General features: G+C 41.4%; 1 protein-coding gene across 1 annotated transcript; it reads left to right on the forward strand.

Annotated features, from left to right (window-relative positions):
• The first annotated feature begins 18,144 nt into the window (after nucleotides 1–18,144).
• dusp5.S (dual specificity phosphatase 5 S homeolog) lies at nucleotides 18,145–25,209 on the forward strand. Its single transcript, NM_001092854.1, is given in 4 exon segments — nucleotides 18,145–18,580; nucleotides 21,515–21,651; nucleotides 22,852–23,074; nucleotides 23,499–25,209. Coding segments are annotated over 4 exon segments (1,122 nt in total). The 5' UTR covers nucleotides 18,145–18,216; the 3' UTR covers nucleotides 23,897–25,209.
• Nucleotides 25,210–26,370: the final 1,161 nt, after the last annotated feature.

A 26,370-nucleotide genomic window follows, 5' to 3' on the forward strand; every position in this document is an offset into this window, starting at 1 on the left:
CCTGTAGCTGTCACAGCATTTGAAAGGAAATAGGCTGGAAATAGTCCATTATTTTTCTCCTTAGCTAGACTTGCCCATTTGTTACTTTAAGCTGTGGTACTAACTCTATACCACTAGAGGGACATGTCTGCTTCTCTTATAAGACGTTGCCAGTATATCCCTGCATTAGACTCGTCACGTCTAGCAAATTTATTATGTATGGTAAATATTCAGTGCAGATATGATCCTGATTACAGGTAATAATTAGCTGAAATCCTAATGAATCATCCCAAAAAGGGCAGACAACTCATTTTAAGCAGCTGGAACCCTAATCCTACACAATGTCAGTGAAAATGGGGATGTGACGTTGACTAGGACTACACTGCAGCTTGTGCTTGAGAGGACACAGTCAGTGCCTGGCATGTGGCACCTAATGTGCAGGAAAAGCCCTGACTATGCTGGAACCTCCTAGACAATTGCCTCTTCTCACATAAGCCCACCATGTGGAAAAACATTGAGCAACACTGGTCTTCAGCATAGTATCTCATCATAAGGTGAACTTGCCCTTTAAAGGGGAAGTAAAGTGTAAAATAGAATAAGGCTAGAAATGCTGTATTTTGTATACTAAACATAAACATGAACTTACTGCACCACAAGCCTAATCAAACAAATGATTTATGCTTTCAAAGTTGGCCACAGGGGGTCACCGTCTTGTAACTTCGTTAAACATCTTTGCAAGACCAAGACTGTGTGTACATGCTCATGCTCAGTGTGCATATGCTCAGCACAAGTCAAATAATATCTGCCAGAAGCCGATACACAAGACTGATTAATAATCAGAATATACAGACTGCACTGGCTCCTGTGTTGTCATGTAATCTAATGTGGATTTTATAGTTTTTGTATTGTTTAATATAAACTTTCTCCAACTCTGCAGAACCAGTGGCTGCAGCAAAATAATCCTCCAAATAGAATCCCAGTTTATTTGTTTACAGCTGATCTTTGTCCCTGAAGCTGGAGTTGGAAACAGTAAAGGGGATGTAAAGGCAAAAATAAAATCCAATACAAATCTCTACACATTCGCCGACTGCTCTACAGGGAAACAAACAAAGCTGCTTGAGTTCTGCATGGCTGGGAAGTAAGGCGGGGGCTCCCCCTGCTGTTCATAAGTATGATTGTTTCCCTGCAGAGCAGTTAGGGATCGTCTGACAATTCCTATCCACAGCAGTAAATGAAGGGAGAATTTCACTGCATACAGTCAGGTTTCTTATAAAAACAGTACACATTTTTTAATTAAAGAATATTTGAGAAAGTAAAAATGGGATTTTATTTTTTTGCCTTTACATGACCTTTAACAGTGCCTTTAAAAACTCCAGTTGGGGTAAATGAATGAGTCTACATTTGTGAATACAAAAGGGGGGGGGCTGTGGGTGCACACCTAAGGCAAATTTCAAAATATTTGAAAATATTTAAAGCCCTAAGTAATTCAAATAAATATGCAAGTGCATATGTATTTTTAAAAACAGGGTTTTTTTGTTACAAAGTTATGATCATAAAATTGATAACCCACCATACCACGTCAAGGTAAACCCCACACGGTGGTCCCTAACGTGATCACCATTTATCATAGTATAAAAGGTATTTTACCTCTTTGCTTAATAGCATTACTTTGTATGAACATCTCCTGTGCCTTGCTTTCAAACTGTGAGCTAAACCCTCCCCCGCCGACTGCTGATGCGACTTTTAAGAGGGAGAGACTGCCCAAACCAACGGCCATATTAAAAAAAATAATGTGGTAGTGAGGTGTAATTAAAAACAAAGTTGAATGATATGTGCAGTTACACGTTGGTGTGTATTTGTGGAGTGTGTATAGTTCACCACTATACACACTCCACAAATACAGTCATACACACCAACGTGTAACCCCACGTGTGGGGTTTACCTTGACGTGGTATGGTGGCTTATCAACTTTACGATCATACCTTTGTAACAAAAAAACCCTGTTTTTAAAATTACATGCACTTGCATATTTACTTGAATTACTTAGACAGTGCTTTAAATATTCTGAAATTTGCCTTAGGTGTGCACCCACAACCCCCCTTTTTTGTACATTTGTGAATACACAGATTATGAGGAAAGATCCACCATCCGCACTGCAGACGGGCAGATTTTGGATACTTTTCAGATGAACATATTTCTCATTCCTCCCCCCCCCCCCACTCCTCTGAGCTCCGAATATTAATACGTCACGATGAGTCACAGACCCAACGAGCTGATCATTTCCTCAGTACCGGTTCTGTGATTTCAACCTGTAATTTTGCCTTCACATTCTATATACTTAGTGAATTACTATCATTTGTTGTTTATTTTAACTGCTAGCCAGCCCTGATGAGGTGCAGTGATGCAAGAGAACTGGTGAACAAGGTATTAAACCTCACTCTTCCCAAAAAAACAAAGTGGCCAAGGTGAGGGGGGGCTACAGCAGGTCCCTCAGTATAGACAGACGCTTTGGCATTTAAACTACATGTTATTTTGCTTAGAAGCTGTGATTTTAGTTCAGCAACACCTGCAAAATGATCTTGTTTCTTTCTAAGCAGACCTGAGCCAGGGACATGTAGCAGCACCCACACATTTTGCAATATCAGGTGGAGATGGGCTTGAGAAATACAGTAAATGAACAGTAACTGCAGAGCAATACACCCACAGCCAGATATGACTGGACTGCTGGGAAACCAACTATGGACCCAAAGTTTAAGCTTTTAACTAGAGATCTTTATTAGAATGTTACACTACAGCTACAATAGGGGTTTTGGGGATGCTTTCTGGATCTCTTTTATATTTTGGGAATACAGTGTGGGTTATTGATATAGTGCAGGAGTTATTCAGAACTTTATAGATTATACATCATTCTCACCTGCAATTTTGAGGGGCAATGAGATAGAATATTATGAAGTACTAGACGGAAGGTGTATGTTATCAAAGAACCTTACCTTAAAGGACCAGTAACATCAAAATTAAATGTTTAAAAATTTGAAAAATAAACACCAAAACAAATGAAACATATATATATATAGATATATATATATATATATATATATTTAGTGAATAAAGTACCCCCTCTTGTAAAATATAAGGATAATATAAGTCACTGAGGAGTTTCATGACCATATAAAAGTACGAGGCCGAAGGCTGAGTGTTTTTATACAGGTCATGGAACTCCGAGGTAACTTCTAGTATCCTCATATTTTGCAACAATGGCACTTTATTTATTATAATACACAAGTTTTAGTGAGTCATGTGACAGAAATGACATCACTACTCACCGTTTATAACTGATGACATCTGTACATCCGTTTATAAGGATATAATTTACAAGATATGCCTTTTGTGTATTATATACCAAACATCCTACCTCTTAACCTGAAATTCAAAGTACTTACATCACTGCCTCTATCTTTCCCTACTGTCTCAATAATGTCCTACTGTCTCCATCTTGTCCTACTGTCTCTATCTTGTCCTACTGTCTTCATCTTGTCCTACTGTCTTCATCTTGTCCTAATGTCTTCATCACATCCTTGTGTTTCCATCTTGTCAAAATTGTCTCCATTTTGTCCTATTGTCTCCATCTTGTTCTACTGTCTCCATTTTGTCCTACTGTTTTCATCTTGTCCTACTCTCTCCATCTTGGCCTACTGTCTTCATCTTGCCCTGCTGTCTCCATCTTGCCCTACTGTCTTCATCTTGCCCTGCTGTCTCCATCTTGTCCTGTCTCAATCTCATCCTACTGTCTCCATCTTGCCCTATTGTCTCCAGCTTGTCCTGCTGTCTCCATCTCATCCTACTGTCTCCATTTCACCCTACTGTCTCCATCTTGCCCTACTGTCTCCATCTCATCCTACTGTCTCCATTTCACCCTACTGTCTCCATCTTGTCCTAATGTCTTCATTTCATCATTGTGTTTTCATCTCGTCCTATTGTCTCCATCTTGCCCTACTGTCTCCATCATGTCCTATTGTCTCGATCTTGCTCTACTGTCTCCATCTTGCCATACTCTCTCCATCTTGTCCTACTGTCTCCATCTTGTCCTACTGTCTCCATCATGTCCTACTGTCTCCATCTTGCTCTACTGTCTCCATCTTGCCATACTCTCTCCATCTTGTCCTACTGTCGCCATCTTGCTCTATTGTCTCCATCTTGCTCTATTGTCTCCATCTTGCTCTATTGTCTCCATCTTGCTCTACTGTCTCCAACTTACTCAAGGAAAAACTGGTGCCCAATGGGAATTTTGGCTTTTGTGGGTGAAAAAGCAGGGGGTGTTTCACCAATGATTCAATGGACCCCTAGAGCTTGAGGTCTTGGCTATATACTTTGTGGCCTTATTATGTACATGTGAAATATTCTGTTTTCTTTCAAACTGCCCTTTCTGTTGCCCCAGGTGTTTTTCACTAGAGGTGTGTGTGGAGGCAAATACCGTGTGACGTTATGTGAGTCTCAAACATTTGCTTAATATCCCGGGTGTAACAGGAACCGGCCTAAGGTCCCATCTTCCCATAGGAAATGGACTGAAATGCAGGATAAGGTGTTACTCCTGGAACCTGCAAACTTCAACACTTGCTTAATGTGCTGCACCTTCTGTATTTGCATGTGCCTTCCTGAAGGTAACATTTCCTTTTGCTGATTCCCCCGCCCCTACCCTCTGGCTACATAGCCTGAGAATTCTGCCAATATCACACACACATTGGCCATGAATTCCCTGTATTCTCATTTACATTGCTTACTGATATATATATATATATATATATATATATATATATATATATATATATATATATATATATATATATATATATATATATATATATATTATAGTCACAGGTCTGCAGTATGATCCCATCATTGGTAACATGTAGTCCATACATTGGTGAAGTGTGGGCATATTTATACACATGGGTAGGATCCGCCATATTGATTGCCGTAGAACAGGCATCCCCAACCTTTTTCACCCATGAGCCACATTCAAATGTAAGAAGGGTTGGGAAGCAACAAAAGCATGAAAATAGTTCCCAAGGATGCCAATGAAGGGCTGTGATTGGCTATTTGGTAGCCCCTATGTGAACTAGCGGCCTACAGGAGACTCTGTTTGGCAGTACATCTGGTTTTTATACAACCAAAAGTTTCTTCCAAGCCTGGAATTCAAAAATAAGCACCTGCTTCGAAGCCACTGGGAGCAACATCCAAGGGTTTAAGGAGCAACATGTTACTCACAAGGTACTGCTTGGGGATCACTGCCATAGTCAGTACAGTATGAGGTCAGCACGGAAAAGACCCCCTTCTGGCCCCTACCCCCCTTCCCCCGCACACACGTATCTTTTCCTTCGTCAGCAGCGAGCAGGGCCAGGGTGGGAGGGTGGCAAAGAGGCAGTGCATGGAGTGGGTCTCGGCAGGGCCCACTGAGTTCTTTCCCATATAAGGTCTATTCCTGTCATACAATACTGCATTCTCTATCTTGTCCTACTGTCTCCATCTTGTCCTACTCTCTCCATCTTGTCCTACTGTCTCCACTTTGCCCTACGGTCTCCATCTTGTTGGAATAATACCAGCCCCAACTGGAGCGGGACAGGAGCAGTGATCAGATGAGGCCAGTTATTATGGGGCCTGATCACCATTGTAAGCAGCAGTCCTGTCCTGCTTTATGGCAGCTGAGATTCTAGCTATCTGTATAACAGAACATTCTGTCCCAGTGGCTGCACAGATCCTATCTGATCCCCATTGTAAGCAGCAGTCCTGTCCTGCTTTATGGCAGCTGAGATTCTAGCTATCTGTATAACAGAACATTCTGTCCCAGTGGCTGCACAGATCCTATATGATCCCCATAGGAAACAACAGTCCTGTCCTGCTTTATGGCTGATATTGTAGCTTACTTTACAGCAGCATGTCAGCTGTTAAAGGTTGCTGGGAGTTGTGGTTTAATAAGAGCTGGTATCTAATTTATGAGGCACACAGCGATCCATTTGCTACACTTGTTCTGTATAGGGCAGAGGCGTGAGTACAGTATATAGTATATATAAGAGCCCCACTGCACAGAAAGGGGTTCCCTGAGTTGGCTGAAAGTTAGTTTCCATTCTGTCACACTCCTCCTCACTTCCTTCCTCTAATGCTGGGCCTGACGGCTGCTGAAGTTGAATTATTCATCTTTCTTCTGACTAATAGGGAAATCTAAGCAGAACCCACACGAGGCCACAGTCTGCTGGGAAGCCCAGGGGTTTCCTTACTTTCCTCTCACACCCCCCTGCCTTTCTTTGAGGTCCCCTGTGTAAATATGAAATATTTGGGGTTTGGAGGAACCCAAAAAAATGGATTCTGTGACCATGCCAATGTACTTTCTGGTGTTGCTGAATGAAGTGTAAGTGGGTGAGACATGGGAGATCTCAGCAGAGATTAGAGCCCTGTGGGTCCCACTCTCTCTCATATAGAGAAGGGAAAGTTTGAGCAGTCGCACAGTCATATTATATGGGATTTCCCAGCGCAGGGATTGCAACGTCCTCTATAAGCAAATATATTTGATACAGAGCAGACTCTTTCCTGCAGTTGGTCAGTGTTTCAGTTGTGTCACATGATACTTTATGTATAGGAGAAAACTCATTTTAATAAATAATCTCTTAAAATCTGTCTTGGCTGGAAAATGGTGGTAATATGTTTTTGCACCTGGGTACATACACAGTAACCCCATGTAAAGCATTGGAAATCTAAGACAATTTGATTAGTGGGGGTGGTGGCATTTGGGCAAGATGATAGGACATTTTAGAATCCATACAATTTCTGTTGACACAGTCTTTTTCCTCCTTGAGATTTTTTTTTTAGCTCTAAAGATGTGGCACGGCTATGGGAGCCAAATTTGCTCCCTGCTAATTGGTACATGGGGTGGTTTAATGATTTAAATTCTTTATAAAAAAATATATTCCGATTTACAATCACTTTATAGATGACCTTGTTTTGGTGTGGTCTGGCACAAATGATCAGTTTGTACAATTTTGCGTGTAAATCAAGAGAATGGCTTAAATCTTAAATTTGCACATGAGATACTCCCCATATCCATTTCGTTTCTTCACATCAGTTTCCAATCAGACTGTAGTGACCTCTCTCTATATTGTAACAAACGCACAGCTTATACCTTTCTCCTTGTCTCCTCCTCTCACCCCACATCTAATTCATAATACGCCAACTATATATATGTCAAAAAGACATTTTGTTTTTTTCTGACTTTTTTTTACTAAATATAAGAACCAACTTATTTCCACCCAGACAGATGTACTTAATAAGGCTCCCCCTTTTCCTATGTCAAACTCTTTTTCATGTGTTTTAGCCTTTAGTCCCCAATATTTTGACATTGAGAATATTATTAAGAAGCAGGATCGGACTGGGTCATAGGGAAAAAACGCGGTTGGCCCCGCCGGCCCAGATCCGATCCTCGCTAGTTCGCCCCGAGGCTATAGGCACCTAGGGGAAGGGAGGGTGTCGGCCCTATAGGGGTGAGGGAGGTGTAGCAGGGGCCCCATGGAGGGTGCAGGGGCCCCTGGGACAGCATCCCTGGTGGGCCCTGCACCCACTAAACCGACCCTGTTAAGAGGGATGTAGCAAGAGGACAGATCCCTCATTAGATGGGATTTTACAAGATGGATGCCTCTTTGTGTCCAGAAAATCTAGGACTTTTAGAAATATTTTATCCCCCAATATGATCCATACCTGTGAAAACCAAATGTGTTACCTTCCAAGGGTTCTTTAAAATGTGGATCACAGAAATACATCACTTGCCTGTACATAATAGCGGGAGATTCAGTTTCCTCTTATAATACAAAAGAAACTGTTAAGATAAAAAAAAATATACCAATTTTGATACAGGGAATGTAATATATTTAATTTTGTGCAAAAATTGTGGCAAACAATATGTGGGCCAGACGATGTGGGGCTCTAAAAGAAAGAACTCGGGAACATAATAATATTAAAGTTAATACGGAGATCAATGTGGTCAAACACTTGTTGCTCTAATAAACAAATATCTTTCCATATGTTGCATAGAAAGTATGTTTTCTTTATCAGAGAGGGGGAGATCTAACAAATAGGCTGCTCCACATAGAAACCAAATGGATTTTTCTTTGGCAACTAGATTCCCTTTAGGCATGAATAATGAATATGATGGAACTTGCTATTTTTTATATGATACGGAGTTTAACATTTTCTCGTGGCCTTATTAAATCACTGTACAACAGCATACTTGTGCCACTGTTTATAATTTCTGTATATATGACTGTTGTTTTGGTTTGATTTGTCCTCACCAATGAGATCACCAAAATGGCACCTAGGCCTCTAGTTGGAGGCAGCCTCACATTGATGATTTTATACCCACAGCCATGACTATTAGCAGTCTATATTTCCCATTGTGAGTATTAGTATTGTGAGGCTTATTGCTCATTGGCTCTTTTTCCTTTAAATATGCTGTGTTGTATTGAATAGCCTATGATTAAGTGTCTGTGAGATACGAAATGCTCAAGTCTGTTCCCTTTTGTGCCAAATAAATTACAATATTTTTACGCTGAAAGACTGCTCCTGGACCTCTTCCTATCTGAGACCTAATTTTATATTTTGTAATTCTGGGCAGTGTCATTCTGTGACTACTATCGCAAATAAAGTTCTTTCTTGTATAAACTCAAGAGATAAAACATAATTTGCCTCTTTATAGGTCCCTGGTAAGGCCTCATCTGGAGTATGGGGGCAGTTTTGGGCTCAGAGAGCCAGAACTGGAGACAGTGTAGAGACTAAGGGCAACTACTGGTTAGAGGGATGGAAGAGTCAAAGAGTTAGAGCAAGATGGAGACGGTAGAGCAAGATGGAGACAATAGGACAAGATTGAGACAATAGGGCAAGGTGGAGTCAGTAGGGCAAGATAGATACAGTAGGACTATATGGAGACAGTCTAGCAAGATGGAGACAGACTAGAGCAAGATGGAGACAGTAAGACAAGATAGACAAGATAAAGAGAGTAGGAATATATGGAGACAGTAGGGCAAGATGGAGACAGTAGGACAAGATGGAGACAGTAAGGCAAGATGGAGATATTTTGTCATGATGAAGACAGGAGGGCAAGATGACTAGATAAAGACAGTAGGACATGATGGCAGCAAAAACATTGTATATCAGTGTTGCCCAATCTATGAATCTCAGGTTGTTGTAAAATTACAACCGAAACCCACCAGAATTGTGCAGTAACCTCTCGCAGGCGTGACTGTTCCGTTCCTGCACTCTCTAGTAGAGAGGTGGTTAATGCAGTAGCAGTTTCCCTCAGTTCCGGAGATGAATTGGCTCTGTGACCTTCCCAGTAGCTACAATAGGCTGAGTGGCAGCAGGGGGTGGTTAGATATGAGCGCAGGATAGAGAGGGGGGTATTGAGTGAGTGAGACATACAGGTGCACTCACAGCTCAGCCAGTAATTAGCTAATGGTGCAACACCGCTGATGTGCCGATAATTCCCCCCAAGAGCCTCTCTTCTGTCTCCATTACGGTGATATTAGCCCAGATACTCGGCACTGTCAGGGCCACTCACTGTATTGCGTAGATTGCCAGTGATGGGCAGCTGACGTACGACTGAAGAGGTGCTCTGTCTGTGACATATCAGCTTTGTGCCAAGCCTTTGTTATTCTGTCCAGATAATGGCCCAGGTCTAGCAAACGATGCTAAGCACTTGCCTGAATACAGTTGGCTAAGGTAGGGCCCAATACATAGAAGCATGAGCTAGAACTGTATGAAGTACCACCTATTGTGTATATGAATAGGAGAGACCTGAATAGAGAGATGAGTAATGAGAAGTAACAATGAATAAAGAATAAATGTGTAACCTTACAGACCATTTGTTTTTTAGATGGATCAGTGACACTGACCAGACACCCACATACCTTGTGTCAGACTCAATGTAGATGTTGAATGGAAGAGTGACATTTTGGAGGGACTTGTTCAGTATCAGGGACTGAGCAGCCATGCAGGGGGCTATGAGGGGCAAGTATATAAGAAGCCACAGGGTGTGATGAGAGGGAACATAAAGAGACAAGTGCCCCTGTGCTCTGACTGGGACACATATAGGTGGGGGCTGCCATATTTTGCCAACAGAATAGGCCATAATCATATGATGGAAAAAAAAAATCTGAGATACAATGAAATGCAGATTTCCAACAGGCATAGGGTATGGGTGCGGGGTGGGGGCATACGGTATGGGTGCGGGGTGGAGGCACAGGGTATGTGTGCGGGGTGGAGGCACAGGGTATGGGTGCGGGGTGGAGGCACAGGGTATGGGTGCGGGGTGGAGGCACAGGGTAAAGGTGCGGGGTGGAGGCACAGGGTAACTCCACAGGTTAAGTATACATGTGGGGTAGAGTAAGATGCAGTTCAGATATGAGTAAAGGAAACTGTGCTGTTGATAATAATAAATTGTAACACTGCTCTATTCCCCAGGCTCCCGGTCTCTCTATACACTGACTCTGTGCCGTCCAGCTCCCCATCTTCTCACAGATCTTCGAATGTCCCAGAATTGTATTTCTACACAGAAAAAGGTGCATAAAGTTTTCCTGACATTGAGAGAAATCTGGGACTTGCCTTTTTTCACTTACTCAAAAGATTTTGTGGCATCACGTAATGGATCTATAGATGCTGAATGTGTCCGACGTTATATATATATAGAAATACATTTCTGGGTAGCATGCCACCACTATAAAAATATATATTACTCACTAATTTCCAAAGAAATTTATAGTATTTTCTTGACAAACTGTTATATTAAGGTTTCTGGAATGAGTCATGGATCCACAGCGTAATTACAAGGGTCCATTTACGGACGTGTCCTGAATTTCTCCTTTCAGATACAAATATCACATTTATGAGTTTGTTTCCTAATGGCTTCCTGCATCTTTCTCTTGTTCTCCTTTCCTCTTCTGCATTATTAATGGCTGCCCTCTGACCAGGGAAGTGTGCAGAGTGAGCGCTTTCTTTTCAGCCAGCGGAACCTGCCCCAGAGCTTGCATTCTAAAGCTGGTCTGCTCGGCAAGGTCACCAAAGTATTATTACCCTTTATTTATATGGTGCCAACATATTCCACAGCTCTACACAGAGATTATCTATCAGTTCATATCACATTCCCATCTGTCCCTGTCCAGTGATCTTAAAATCTAAGGTTACTATCACATTCCCATCAGTCCCTGCCCATTGAGCTTACAATCTAAGGTCCCTATCACATTCCCATCAGTCCCTGTCCAGTGATCTTAAAATCTAAGGTCCCTATCACATTCCCATCAGTCCCTGCCCAGTGAGCTTACAATCTAAGGTCCCTATCACATTCCCATCAGTCCCTGCCCCAGTGAGTTTACAATCTAAGGTCCCTATCACATTCCCATCAGTCCCTGCCCCAGTGAGTTTACAATCTAAGGTCCCTATCACATTCCAATCAGTCCCTGTCCCAATGAGCTTACAATCTAAGGTCCCTATCACATTCCAATCAGTCCCTGTCCCAATGAGCTTACAGTCTAAGGTCCCTATCACATTCCAATCAGTCCCTGTCCCAATGAGCTTACAATCTAAAGATCAATATCAGTACACAGAGGCAATGTTGGCATATCAGCATATTTATTAGTGCAGTTGCAGATCCCTTCCCCGTATTGTTTCATACAAAGACAGTGAAGCTGAATCCGGTGTCATCATTCAGGCCCAAACTCTTTTTCCTCCCAAGGTACAAAAGAAAAGAATGATCGTATTTGGAAAAACCAACTCATTTTCACTTATTTCCGCTCAGGTGATGTCAGAGGAAAGCACCATATTGACTCCCTGCACCTGTGCATTGAGGAATCTCCCCACTCCCCGACACCCATCACAAATGACTTGTTTATCAGAGAAACAGAAGTGATTCACACACTCATCACAGTCGCAGAGTCTTCTTGGTGAAATACTGAAATCCAGAACAATTGTTGTGGCTGCTAAACTGGTTGGAGGTGCGTATTTCATTGTCACCAAACAAACCACAAATATTTTACATTCCGCTTTCACCCTTTGTTTGTTTTGTTCTGTGTCCGGCCGTGACCCCGCAAGGATGAAACACACAGCAGCCAGTGTTCTCATAGTACCATGATCGATCTCAGTCTCTGATGTGGTTAAACTAGAACTCCCAGAATCCTCTCTGACAGACATTTTAAATCCCTGTTCAAGGGGAACTCTACCCAAAAGGCTTCTGCTAAACGTTTCAGAAGTTAGAACCAGCAGTGCATACTGCTACAAGGTGCTTCTGTCTGAGCCTTAACCCAAAGTGATCATCCCAATCCAAAGCATAATCCGATGGTTTTTATGGAGAGGAAGTGCAGGACTATAAGGAAATACTCATTATAAAAGCAGAGAAGGGGGTTTTAACCTTAATACTCATTAAAAGCCAATTATGGAAGGGGAAATGTTGCCATTGAATTTGCCACGCAGGGAATAATACATGGCAGGGAAGGGGTTAAGGGAAGGCGGGGCCTAAGTACTACGATGGATTTTCCTCCAGTCTATATTAGGCAGCGCTTGTGCCTTTGCAGCTTTCCGCAGAGATGAATCACTGTTCCCTTACAGTCGCCTCTGATTGGCTGCAGGAATAATAACATAGGGGGGTCCAACCTCACTGGGAAGAGACTCCAATCTACTGACGTCAGCAACAATATCCAAGAAATTCCATTAATTATTCCCACCGACCTCTTGGGAACTGCAGGTGCCACGGTACAGCCTTTTCCTTCCTGTTATTTACACCCGAAATGGCTAAACTACATCTCCCAGCACCCTCTATTAGCATTAGCTGGACATATACTGACAGGGAGATTCCTATAGCATATTAACATTATCATTATAACAATCAGAATTATTTGATTAAAATACATCAGTATAATGCTTACGGCTTATAATCAGCATTATCATTTGAACGTAGGTGCCATGGTGGGAAGCATTCAGAATTCCCTGCAGCCTTGTGCCTTTATATGGTCACAGAACAACCCCTCAGTGACTTCTAATATCCTTATCATTTACAGTAGGGGGTACATTATCCCTTATAATACATGAGTGATACTCAGAGTTCCCTGTATAACTCAGCCTGCAGCCTTGTGCCTTTATATGGTCACAGAACAACCCCTCAGTGACTTCTAATATCCTTATCATTTACAGTAGGGGGTACATTATCCCTTATAATACATGAGTGATACTCAGAGTTCCCTGTATAACTCAGCCTGCAGCCTTGTGCCTTTATATGGTCACAGAACAACCCCTCAGTGACTTCTAATATCCTTATCATTTACAGTAGGGGGTACATTATCCCCAAGCATTACGCTTTCCTTTCACTGGTGCATGTATCTTATTATTGTTATAAGTGTAGAGCGGTGATGCAATGGCTGCAGAGAGTAGGACTAAGCTGAAATATAAAAAGCAATAAGAGCACATCTCCCTGATGAGAAGGTAAAATTGTCAGTAAACCAAAAAACTATTTCAATTCATGGTGTTTCTTGCCCTGTTAGGCCAGCGCTTGTGTCAGTTAAACAAGGCAGTAGTGATGCGCAGGTTGACACTGTCCGCATATATTTATATATAGTGATCATATCTCTCTCTCTCTCTATTGATCAGATCCCATATATATATATATATATATATATATATATATATATATATATATATATATATATATATAGTGATCATATCCCTCGTATATATTTATATATAGTGATCATATCCCCTTATATATTTATATATAGTGATCATATCCCCATTATATATTTATATATATTGATCATATCCCCCTTATATATTTATATATAGTGATTATATCCCCTTATATATTTATATATAGTGATCATATCCCTTATATATTTATATAGTGATCATATCCCCTTATATATTTATATATAGTGATCATATCCCCCTTATATATTTATATATAGTGATCATATCCCCTTATATATTTATATATAGTGATCATATCCCCTTATATATTTATATATAGTGATCATATCCCCTTATATATTTATATATAGTGATCATATCCCCTTATATATTTATATATAGTGATCATATCCCCCTTATATATTTATATATAGTGATCATATCCCCTTATATATTTATATATAGTGATCATATCCCTTATATATTTATATATAGTGATCGTATCCCCCTTAACTGTCTCTTCTCCAGTGTAACCAATCACAACTTGTCTTTCTCCATAACTGATCCCTTCCATTCCCTTTATCAGCTTAGTTGTTCTTCTCTGTACTTTCTCTATTTCATTACTGTCCCTCGCCTTATATATTTATATATAGTGATCATATCCCCTTATATATTTATATATAGTGATCATATCCCCTTATATATTTATACATAGTGATCATATCCCCCTTATATATTTATATATAGTGATCATATCCCCTTGTATATTTATATATAGTGATCATATCCCCCTTATATATTTATATATAGTGATCATATCCCCCTTATATATTTATATATAGTGATCATATCCTCCTTATATATTTATATATAGTGGCCATGTATATGTGAGTAAAAGAAAAGGGTGAGGTGGAGTTCCATTATGTATGTGTCCAGAATTGTATATTCTCCTTCTCTGGGTTGGGCAAAAATCCCAGTGACCTTTGGTGGAATTGCCATCCACTATTCAGCCCTGAAAGAGTTAATCCCCCTGAGGTCATTTCCTTCCTCATTTCCTTCCTTCCTGTCTGTGCCATGTGCTGCCCATTTCCTATACAATAGGCGAGTTTATTACTGTAATTAAGGAGCCAATTAGCAGGGAGGGGAAGATGCTGCAAGGTATTGTCTTGCCTAATGGGGGCAGCTGATTGGCTGGGAGTGGTGCAGTTATTAAGTATATAAAGACGACGGGGTAATTAAGCACTAGAGGAGGTTAATAATTACAAGGTATTTCTCTAGAAGCAGAAGCTCAGCCTTCCTGTACCTCCCCCCATGGATCATTCTCCCCCATATAGACGTTCCCTTACCCTTTAACCAACTGTGTCTCTGCCACTCACACCTCTGCCCATCTATCTATATCATAAGGTTAAAGGGCAAAATGAAACATTAGCGTTTAGCTTTTCATTTCAAATAGTTTACTTATCTTTTTGATAATCACAAGCGTATGGCTATGCAGAATCATGTATATGTAATTCAAAAAGAATTTTTACAATATAAACCATACACATCAGAACAAGAAAAACAAATACAAATTTAAATACAAATATAAATAGACCTGTACTTTCCCTATAGCTCAAGCTTTACAAAATAAAATTTAAGACTCAATCAAGAAGATTTAAATAAGGAAAACAATGCATTTTGTGAAAGGGCTTCGCTTTTAAATGATATAACTCGTTTTCAGTCATCTTTTCCCATTAGTTTATGAATGAATTTTCTTTTAATTAGTTTTTTGCTCGTCTGTGCCAATGATTTGCCCTAATTCAGCTGGGGAAGAAAACACGGCCAGTGTTGCACCCAAGAGGTTTGCAGCAGCTGAGACATGAATTGCATTGACCTTCTAATGAGAATTAAACTTCCCTCGTCAACAATTCATTCCAAAAACACACCAGGGGGCTACAGTCTGATGTTACTACTCTATTACTCACTGACTCTATATGGGGGGGTTTCATACAGAGATGTAAATTGCATCAATCTGGCTCCAGCGCATCTCCCCTCCCCCAATACTATCACTGTCTATATTTAGCACAACACACGTCACATGCACCGGCATCTGCAGCTCCCCTGCATCTAGGAAAATGCACTGTACCCCCCCCCCCATATACACACAGACAGTAACTGTATAATATATAGGCACCCCCATATCATATACACACAGACAGTAAGTGTATAATATATAGACACCCCCATATCATATACACACAGACAGTAACTGTATAATATATAGACACCCCCATATCATATACACACAGACAGTAAGTGTATAATATATAGACACCCCCATATCATATACACACAGACAGTAACTGTATAATATATAGGCACCCCCATATCATATACACACAGACAGTAAGTGTATAATATATAGACACCCCCATATCATATACACACAGACAGTAACTGTATAATATATAGGCACCCCCATATCATATACACACAGACAGTAACTGTATAATATATAGACACCCCCATATCATATACACACAGACAGTAAGTGTATAATATATAGACACCCCCATATCATATACACACAGACAGTAAGTGTATAATATATAGACACCCCCATATCATATACACACAGACAGTAAGTGTATAATATATAGACACCCCCATATCATATACACACAGACAGTAAGTGTATAATATATAGACACCCCCATATCATATACACACAGACAGTAACTGTATAATATATAGACACCCCCATATCATATACACACAGACAGTAAGTGTATAATATATAGACACCCCCATATCATATACACACAGACAGTAAGTGTATAATATATAGACACCCCCATATCATATACACACAGTCAGTAACTGTATAATATATAGGCACCCCCATATCATATACACACAGACAGTATATTATATAAATATATATATATATATATATATATATATATATATATATATATATATATATATATATATATAATATCCTGTAAAGCAAGGCACTCCGAGGACTTAAAAATATGGTCACCTTCACAAAGGTCTCATGGAAGACCAAAATGTTGGAATGAGAAATAAACTTTATCTTTTTTTCACCATATTTTTAAGTCCTCGGAGTGCCTTGCTTTAAAGGATATTATATAGTGAATAAAGTACCCCCTCTTGGAAAATATAAGGATATTATAAGTTACCGAGGAGTTTCATGACCATATAAAAGTACGAGGCCGAAGGCTGAGTGTTTTTATACAGGTCATGGAACTCCGAGGTAACTTCTAATATCCTCATATTTTGCAACTGGGGGTACTTTATTTATTATAATACACAAGTTTTAGTGAGTCATGTGACAGAAATGACATCACTACTCACCGTTTATAACTGATGACATCACTACTCACCATTTATAAGGATATAATTTACAGGATATTCATGGCTTTTGTGTATTATGTAGTGGATAATGTACCCCCTACTGTAATTGCTAAAGATATTATGTCACCGAGGAGTTATGTGACCATATAAAAGGATGAGGCCGAAGGCCGAGTGCTTTTATACAGGTCACATAACTCCGAGGTGACTTCTAATATCTTTATAAATTTCAGTAGGGGGTACATTATCCATTATAATCGACATTTTGTGTGAAATGTCTGGAGGGGAGTGGAGGGGGTTGCCGTCCAATTCTGGTTGCCGGTGTCCAATTCGGATGCGCAGCGTCAAATTTGGTGGCCAGGGATCCTTGTTATAAATGGCGCGTTCTGACGTCAGACCTCACCGTTTATAAGGATATAATAAAGCACTGCGTATCTTGAAAGCGCTATATAAATAAATGATGATGATGATATAATTTACAGTCTGGTCCCATAGGGAAATGACCAGACTGTGTATTATATACGGCTCTTCACAGACTACCATGATCCCCCCTTAACCAGCACTCACTACAGACGTCAACATGTCGGGGTTCATTCCCCATTACCCATCATGCACTGTGACTACAGATCACACAAGCCCAGTGGGTAAAGTTGGCCATAGACTGAAAGAGTTTCCCGGATATGCCACTAACAGCCTGGCTATATGGGGGGTAGTCCGAATGTTCGGCCGTATGGTGGAATGATCAGATTACGATACGCCAAGGGGCTCAGACGGGTCGGACGGGTTAAAATCAAATATAATATCGTGGCCAGATCTGGATCAGGAAGCTCCATACACGGGCAGATAAACTGTCAAATTGGTCTGAGCGACTGATATGAGCAGCTTTGCCGGGTATGGGGTCTCCTTTAGTCTAATCTCTACTGGCAGGCGGGGGAATCTCCAGTTCATAGTGAAGCGGAGGCGGTGGGCGGGGCCAGAACGCTACTGGATAAGCAGCGGCTGACGCGAGTCTCCATGTATGGGCATTGACGTCAAGGGGAGGCGGGGTATTGGGATAAAAGCTGAGCCCGCTGGATCCCCCAGGCGGAAGTGTTGGGAGCGCGAGTGAGTGGAGGATTTAAAGGGCCGGTGTCGGGAGCGCGCAGACAAATGAAGGGTTTAGCCGCTACTGACAACATGAAAGTCACATCCATAGACTCCCGGCGGCTGCACCGGCTCCTCAGGAAACATTTGTCCCGCTGTCTCGTGCTGGACTGCCGCCCCTACCTGCTCTTTTCGTCCTCCAGCGTTCGGGGGTCTCTCAACGTCAATCTGAACTCGGTGGTGCTGCGCAGGTTTCGGGGGGGGTCGGCGCCCCTCCATTTCGTGGTACCAGAAGAGGAAGCCCGGACTAGACTGAGGGAGGGTCACGTGTCGGTGCTGGTGGTCGTGGATGAGCGGAGTCCCGTGTGGCAGAAGCTGAAGAAGGAGGCGACAGCCCGGATAGTCCTGAACACACTGGGGAGTCTTCCCTCGGGGCCCCGAGTCTGTTTCCTAAAGGGTAAGTTAACCCTCCTTTTATTTCATCACTGGATCCAACATTCATCTTCTGCATTTCCCATCTCAACTCCCTGCACCTGTCATGCAACTCCCTGCACCCCCTACAACTTGTCTGCGGGTTGGATAGAGATGGAGAGAAAGCAAAGGGTTAATATTTAACTCTCTCCATCCTGTCAATCAGCCTGTGAGTAAATCCCATCCCCGCATGAAACGCGTCAGGCTCAGGTTTGTCCTAATAAAGACTTTTTACTTTTAACAAATCCTTGCGCTACTGTTCCACTTAACATTAAGTCATTCTCTATTTTTTGATTTACTTTACCAGTCAATTGCCCCCCCCCCCCACTGGGCAGTAAATTCTTTGGCCCCCCCCAGCAGGTAGAAGAAGGTTACAGGGGGTTATGTGCAGGTCAGGGACTGTTTGTCTCATCTGAAATGCAAATATAACAAGTAAATGTCACCATCCGGGAGCCTGGGGGTTAAACGGCAGTTGCTATTCACAGGGAAGTGTTTATTGTGTCTTAACTTCCCCTTATCTTTCTCTTCATGACTGGGGGTGGGGGACAGACAGGATCTGGCAGTTATTATCTCCCTGGGACTAAACTCAGGGGTATAAACTGGGGTGATGAACAGGTTAATGGCTCTGCTCACATTCCTCTCCCCCCTGAGATTGGCAATGAACACTGTATAAGACATTGGGCACAAGAGCTTACAGTCTAGAAATATTATGTGTGAAAGCAGGGTCCAGTGATACAATGTGACAATACGATCTACTTGGCAGCTCAGGGAAAGAAGCATCAAATGAACTGATTGATCCCCACGTTGTGCAGGGGCTGGATACAAACAAACCAATTGCAGCTGTATATACACATTATATTTATATATATATATAGATATAGAATTACTTGAAGTTTGCTCCCTGACCTTCACCCCTGTTCTATTAACAGATCGGCTTCTCCATTAAATCAGTGAATCCCTAATGCCCCCCTGTGAATAAATGCAGCTCTTCTCTGTGTCCCAGTGCTAATTAAATGGCAGTTGAGGAGTCACAGGGGGGTGTCGGAAATTAACCCTTGCTTCTTTCCTCTGTCACATCCTCTCCCACCTCCCTATCAGTGTCACTAGCTCATTGCCCTGAGTTACCTACTTGTCCTTTATCCTCTCAGCCCTGATTAGTTTAACCATATGGTGCCTGGAATCAGTCTGAGCCGGACCCTCGTAATCAGATGAGCCGTCAGACCCCCCACCTCCCTGTCCAATATACATCAGCCACTGCCCCTGACTAATTACTCAATTACTCTTCCTAATAATCACCTCCGCAGCCTCATGTACTGCCAATAGAATCTTGTTATGTAACTGGCTGCAAGGGAAGGGCATCTTGGCACACGGGTTAAATAACATGTAAATAATGAGCCTGCCCTCGTTATATTAAGTAACATGTCCTTCTTGTGAATGTCTATTATTATAATTGTCATCCACTCCCACACTATTTCTAATGCATACAGTGATCTGCTAAATATATCCTCATAAATACTGCAAATTAACATTATTAACACACATGTATAGAGTGTCAACATATTCTGCAGGGCTGTACAATAAATGGGCGTATACATTGAATATACAGATTTACATTCCAAAACAACTAATAATACAAGAGTGGGCCCTGCCCAAATAACCTACTACTAATTATATCAGACACATTAAATTACCTGTATAATATGTTCACAGTGACTTAATATGCTTATCAATTATATAAGGGGCAATTTTCAGAGTTCCCTGTATAACTCTGCCTTGTGCCTTTAAATGGTCACACACAGCCTTCAGTGACTTCTAATATCCTTATCATTTACAGTAGGGGGTACATTTTCCCTTATAATACATGAGTGATACTCAGAGTTCCCTGTATAACTCAGCCTGCAGCCTTGTGCCTTTATATGGTCACAGAAAAACCCCTCAGTGACTTCTAATATCCTTATCATTTATAGTAGGGGGTACATTATCCCTTATAATACATGAGTGATACTCAGAGTTCCCTGTATAACTCAGCCTGCAGCCTTGTGCCTTTATATGGTCACAGAACAACCCCTCAGTGACTTCTAATATCCTTATCATTTACAGTAGGGGGTACATTATCCCTTATAATACATGAGTGATACTCAGAGTTCCCTGTATAACTCAGCCTGCAGCCTTGTGTCTTTATATGGTCACAGAACAACCCCTCGGTGACTTCTAATATCCTTATCATTTACAGTAGGGGGTACATTATCCCTTATAATACATGAGTGATACTCAGAGTTCCCTGTATAACTCAGCCTGCAGCCTTGTGCCTTTATATGGTCACAGAAAAACCCCTCAGTGACTTCTAATATCCTTATCATTTATAGTAGGGGGTACATTATCCCTTATAATACATGAGTGATACTCAGAGTTCCCTGTATAACTCAGCCTGCAGCCTTGTGCCTTTATATGGTCACAGAACAACCCCTCAGTGACTTCTAATATCCTTATCATTTACAGTAGGGGGTACATTATCCCTTATAATACATGAGTGATACTCAGAGTTCCCTGTATAACTCAGCCTGCAGCCTTGTGTCTTTATATGGTCACAGAACAACCCCTCAGTGACTTCTAATATCCTTATCATTTACAGTAGGGGGTACATTATCCCTTATAATACATGAGTGATACTCAGAGTTCCCTGTATAACTCAGCCTGCAGCCTTGTGCCTTTATATGGTCACAGAACAACCCCTCAGTGACTTCTAATATCCTTATCATTTATAGTAGGGGGTACATTATCCCTTATAATACATGAGTGATACTCAGAGTTCCCTGTATAATGAATATCTGTACAGTATGGTTATTATTGCACACAAGAGATAGAAGTGAGTGCACACTCACTACATGGCAAGTAACAAGTCTCACTATTGCGCTTGCAGGGGGATACGAGTCATTTCACGCCGATTACCCAGAATGCTGCATTGACCAGAGCCGCCGTCCTCTGGAGGAGAATGAGACAGAGAGAAACCCCCTTCTGGGAGAGAGACTGACTATTCCCAAACCCTCGTATGATCAGGTAACAGAGTGGGAATCTCCATGTTATTTTTACCTGCCCTGTGGCGACACTTAGTTTCGTTATGATTCTCTTCGGCTAATAAGGAAAACGATATTTTCATGTGGATTTAGTTTGACAAAAACTGCAGCTTTGACTTTGCTGGTTCCTTTAATATAATGAGTCATTAGCACAACATTAACCCTGCGAGTACATTCAGATTTTGCTTCCCCTTTCCTGTAAATGGACAGAGCCATAAATGACAAAAGATTTGTTAAAACAATTGTATTCCAAATAGCCGACCAGTCAATGCAGAGACGGCTCAGCAGGATCCCGTGGGGCAACGTTGGCCTCATTAATGGCCACTTTGTATTTTAAATAAAACACTTTTGCTGCTGAATCTCTCGCCTTGTTGATTCTGCTGTAGCTGTTTGACTATAAATAGTGAGTGTGGTTTGTACAGAGCTTGAGTATTAAGTCTTAGTGGAGGATCAGAAGGGGAGAAATAAAGCAGATTATCCACCTGGGCCTCAACATAAAGTGGCAGTGAGCAAAGTGACTTCATTCTAAGGGTGTCTATTACCTGTTCATTGCCTGGGAGAAATATCTCTTGCATAATGCATTTACCAGGATATTTTCTCCAGCCATTTGAATAATTCTCAGCCAAGCATTCTGGGAGTTGTAGTGGGGAGGTTGGGTTTGAGACATGGGAAAGCTGAGTAGTAGATCACGCGGCAGTGAGTGTTAGAGCTGGTGAATCACCGCAGAACCCTGGGAATTTGATGAAATTGCTCTGACAGGCGGAACTTGGTGGTCATAGAAGGTTCACAACATCCTTAAAGAGAAATACACTTATCAATTAGCTTTTTGTGTCATTCAGACCGTGAAATTCTCCATCATCTTGCCATTGGGTAGTGCTGAAATTTAGCACTGCTATTCTTCAGCTGGGAATGTTGTTTGGTCGCCAGGGTGCCTCTTGGTAGCAACCAGGCAGTACTTTGAAACTCTTGATTAGGGGGAGCATTTTATAATTCTTTTATAAATGGCAAAGCCTAAAGACTCATTTTCCCTTTAAAGAAATATTACATTTAATGTTGTCCACAAGACAAACAAATATTTCCAGTCTCCCGTTGTATTGTGTATAAGGTGCTGCTGATTCACTCATTTCTATAATCGCTCACAAACCTATATCTATATATTGACATTCACTTTCTATTCTTCCAGGGCAGCCCTGTTGAGATCCTTCCGTTCCTATATCTCGGCAGCGCCTATCACGCTTCCAAATGCGAGTTCCTTGCGAATCTGCACATCACCGCCTTACTCAATGTCTCGCGGAAGAGCTCGCCCGACTTCTGCAAAGAGCAGTACAGTTACAAGTGGATTCCGGTGGAAGATAATCACACGGCGGACATCAGCAGCCACTTCCAGGAGGCCATCGACTTTATCGGTAAGCTGCCAGCCCACAGCATGGATTTACTTTGATTTGAGTTATCGGAGCTAGAGTCCAGAATAGTAGAGAAGTATAGTTCAGCTCACTCTGTATCAGAGATACCATTGCACAAGAAACATGTCAGTTTAGCGTGTCCTGGCTACTCCAATCTATGGGTGGGGTGCGGGAATGGGTGTTTCCGGCAATTCAAGACCCTAATCTTATAATTACAGGAGTCTGCTCTGAAAGACAGTTTGTCTCCACATTATGTAGACAATGGCTTGTACCTGACTATTAAAAGGGTTAATGGCTGTGATTGAAGGGCCTTCCAGTAGCCTGTGACCTGTAGCCTCTGTTACTTGATCAGAGGACTCTCAATGGATGTGGGGGGTATAGCAATAGTTTGCGTCACGTCTCTAATCATTCTTCGTTGTTTGTATAGATAGTGTAAAGCGTGCGGGAGGACGAGTCCTTGTCCACTGTGAGGCCGGCATCTCCAGGTCTCCTACCATTTGCATGGCCTACCTCATGAAGACCAGAAAGTTCCACCTCGAGGAAGCCTTTGAATACATTAAACAGCGGAGGAGCCTTATCTCCCCTAACTTCAGCTTCATGGGGCAGTTGTTACACTACGAGTCTGAGATCTTCTCTTCCAAAATCCTCGCCCCAGTCATTTCTTGCAAGAGGGACTCTGTCTCGTTTTTCTCTGATGAACTCGGTATCGGAAAGAGTTACGAGGGGTCTTGTTTCACTTTCCCCACATCTGTATTGTCCCCCGTTCCTCTCAGGTCTCCGGTGCACCAGCTTTTGAGTCCTATCACAGCGACGTCTTCCTGCTGATTTTTCAAGTCTGCTGCTTAACAATGAGACTCTGTAGTGGGATGAGGAGAAATGTATGTGCAATATAACGTAGTCTGGTTTCATTTCCAAACACCAGCAATCATGCTTGTAAATAAGGAGAACTCCAGTTATGTCTGAACCGACATATAAACTTCATCCAATGCTTTAAGGACACTCAAGCCCTTGTACAAATCTCTGCAGGGGACAACGTAGAACTGGACTGATCCAAATCTGGCTCAATTCTACATGATGGAGATATTTAAAGGTGATCCCTTTATTGGCCGTCTCAATCAATGGAGTTGTCTTAAACAGCTTTGGTCCTACATGAGTAATATACAGTTTTACCAGGACTGTCTGTAGTGTGGAAATGTGAAGGTTTCTCAATGAGTCCTTTGTGTGGCCAAAAGTAATCAGCCAGTGTCTCTGCAGCGCTAGTGTGGGTCTCTTCCTGGCCCAAGGCAACCGCCATATTAGTCTAAAATCACTTGGGTCTATTGCCCTCCAATTAGTCAGTCCACAAAGTTTACAGCTGTTTTGTGTCCCAGACTAGCATTTTATTATACATAATGCCCTGTGTGCATATACAGAAGTCACCTGACACTTATATCCCATAGTCCATCTTGTGATGTCACCAATAGGGATGGGCGAATTTTTTTTTCGCCTTGTTTCGCCATGGAAATGACGCCCATAGACTTGTATGGCAAAAAAATTTAATGTGCGTTGGCGACAATTCACCTGTGGCGAATTTTTGGCGAAACGAAATTCGCACATCCCTAGTCACTAATAACCTTCCTACAATATAACCTTACAGTGTCTCCTTCCCACAACTGTGCAGAGAGGATCTGGTGCAACTAGAGCACTGGGTACCATCGATCACCAAAATATTTACCCCGTCCATGGCTCTTGCACAGTCCAATATACCACAGAGCAGCCCGTTTCTAGTTACTGCTATATAACCTATATATATATATATATATATATACACATCTGATCACCAATGAACCTCATGCTTGTTCTCATATAAATGTATTCATCTCTCTTCATGCATAATCCAAACCAAAACACACAGACCTGTTCTTTAAATTGAGACTGTCCTATCTGGCCTGGGATTTGACGGTTGTAGGGCCAGAAACGTTTAACACTGGATTGTTTGCTAGAAACGCATACTAAGCAATTGCATTCATTGTCTTTCCTGCGAGTCAGTTCTCTCTGGTCCTTCTCATTGTGCAAGGCAATAAGTTCCACATAAATATATATATTTGGTTTTATGCTTATTTTTTATTGTGCCAATAAAGAGTTTTTAATATACAAAATCTGCTGTTCTCTGTACTTTCCTAGAATATATTTTATGTAAATGGCCGTTCATTAGGTGTGTTAGCCAATGAGCATGGACCTATACACAAAGCATTATGGGGTATATTTATCAAAGAGTGAAGTTAGAGATCACCACAGTCCTCTACAGTGAAATTCCAACACTCTCCATTCATTTCTATGGGATTTTTAAAAGCTTATTAACAGGTGAAAGTTCACCCTTTGATGAATACGCCTTTCAAAATCCCATAGAAATGAATGGAGAGTGTTGGAATTTCATTGTAGAGGACTGTGGTGATCTCTAACTTCACTCTTTGATAAATAAACCACTGAGTGAAATTTAGGCCAAAGACTAAAACAGCAGCTAATAATGAATCTCTATCTCATAAGCCATAAAGGTGTCACCAGCTCAAGATCAGCTGTTTGATGATTTACTTTTTGGGCTGCTCTGCTATAAAACATATTGGGGTTGGGATAAATGTAAGTGATTGTGGGTCTGTGACACAAAGTAGCTACAGATACATTTAATATTTTTAGTCTATTCACAATATTATGTTTAGATCTCACAAATGTAAAATGATTGATTTATGAACTTTTATCCCAGTTTATAACATGTTTCTCCTTCCTTCTAATACCTGAGGTTTCTACTAATCCGCTTCATTACTGACAGGAGATTATTCTGGGATGTGCCTGGAGCAATGCCCCGAGCGCAAACACCAAATATAAACTAACTCAGGAAAACACATCAGGCGAGCGCTCCCAGTAAACAAATATTGGTGAATCCTCCAACAGAAAAAAGGAGTCCATTAGTCATAACTGCAGGTGCAGGTATTTACAGTTATTTATAATAGGGGATACATTAATAATACATGAGTGATACTGAGTTCCCTACAGCCTTGTGCCTTTATATGGTCACAGAACAACCCCTCAGTGACTTCTAATATCCTTATCATTTACAGTAGGGGGGCCATTATCCCTTATAATACATGAGTGATACTCAGAGTTCCCTGTATAACTCAGCCTGCAGCCTTGTGCCTTTATATGGTCACAGAACAACCCCTCAGTGACTTCTAATATCCTTATCATTTACAGTAGGGGGTACATTATCCCTTATAATACATGAGTGATACTCAGAGTTCCCTGTATAACTCAGCCTGCAGCCT

This window comes from Xenopus laevis, chromosome 7S (genome assembly GCF_017654675.1).
Source record: "Xenopus laevis strain J_2021 chromosome 7S, Xenopus_laevis_v10.1, whole genome shotgun sequence".
Taxonomy (NCBI): domain Eukaryota; kingdom Metazoa; phylum Chordata; class Amphibia; order Anura; family Pipidae; genus Xenopus; species Xenopus laevis.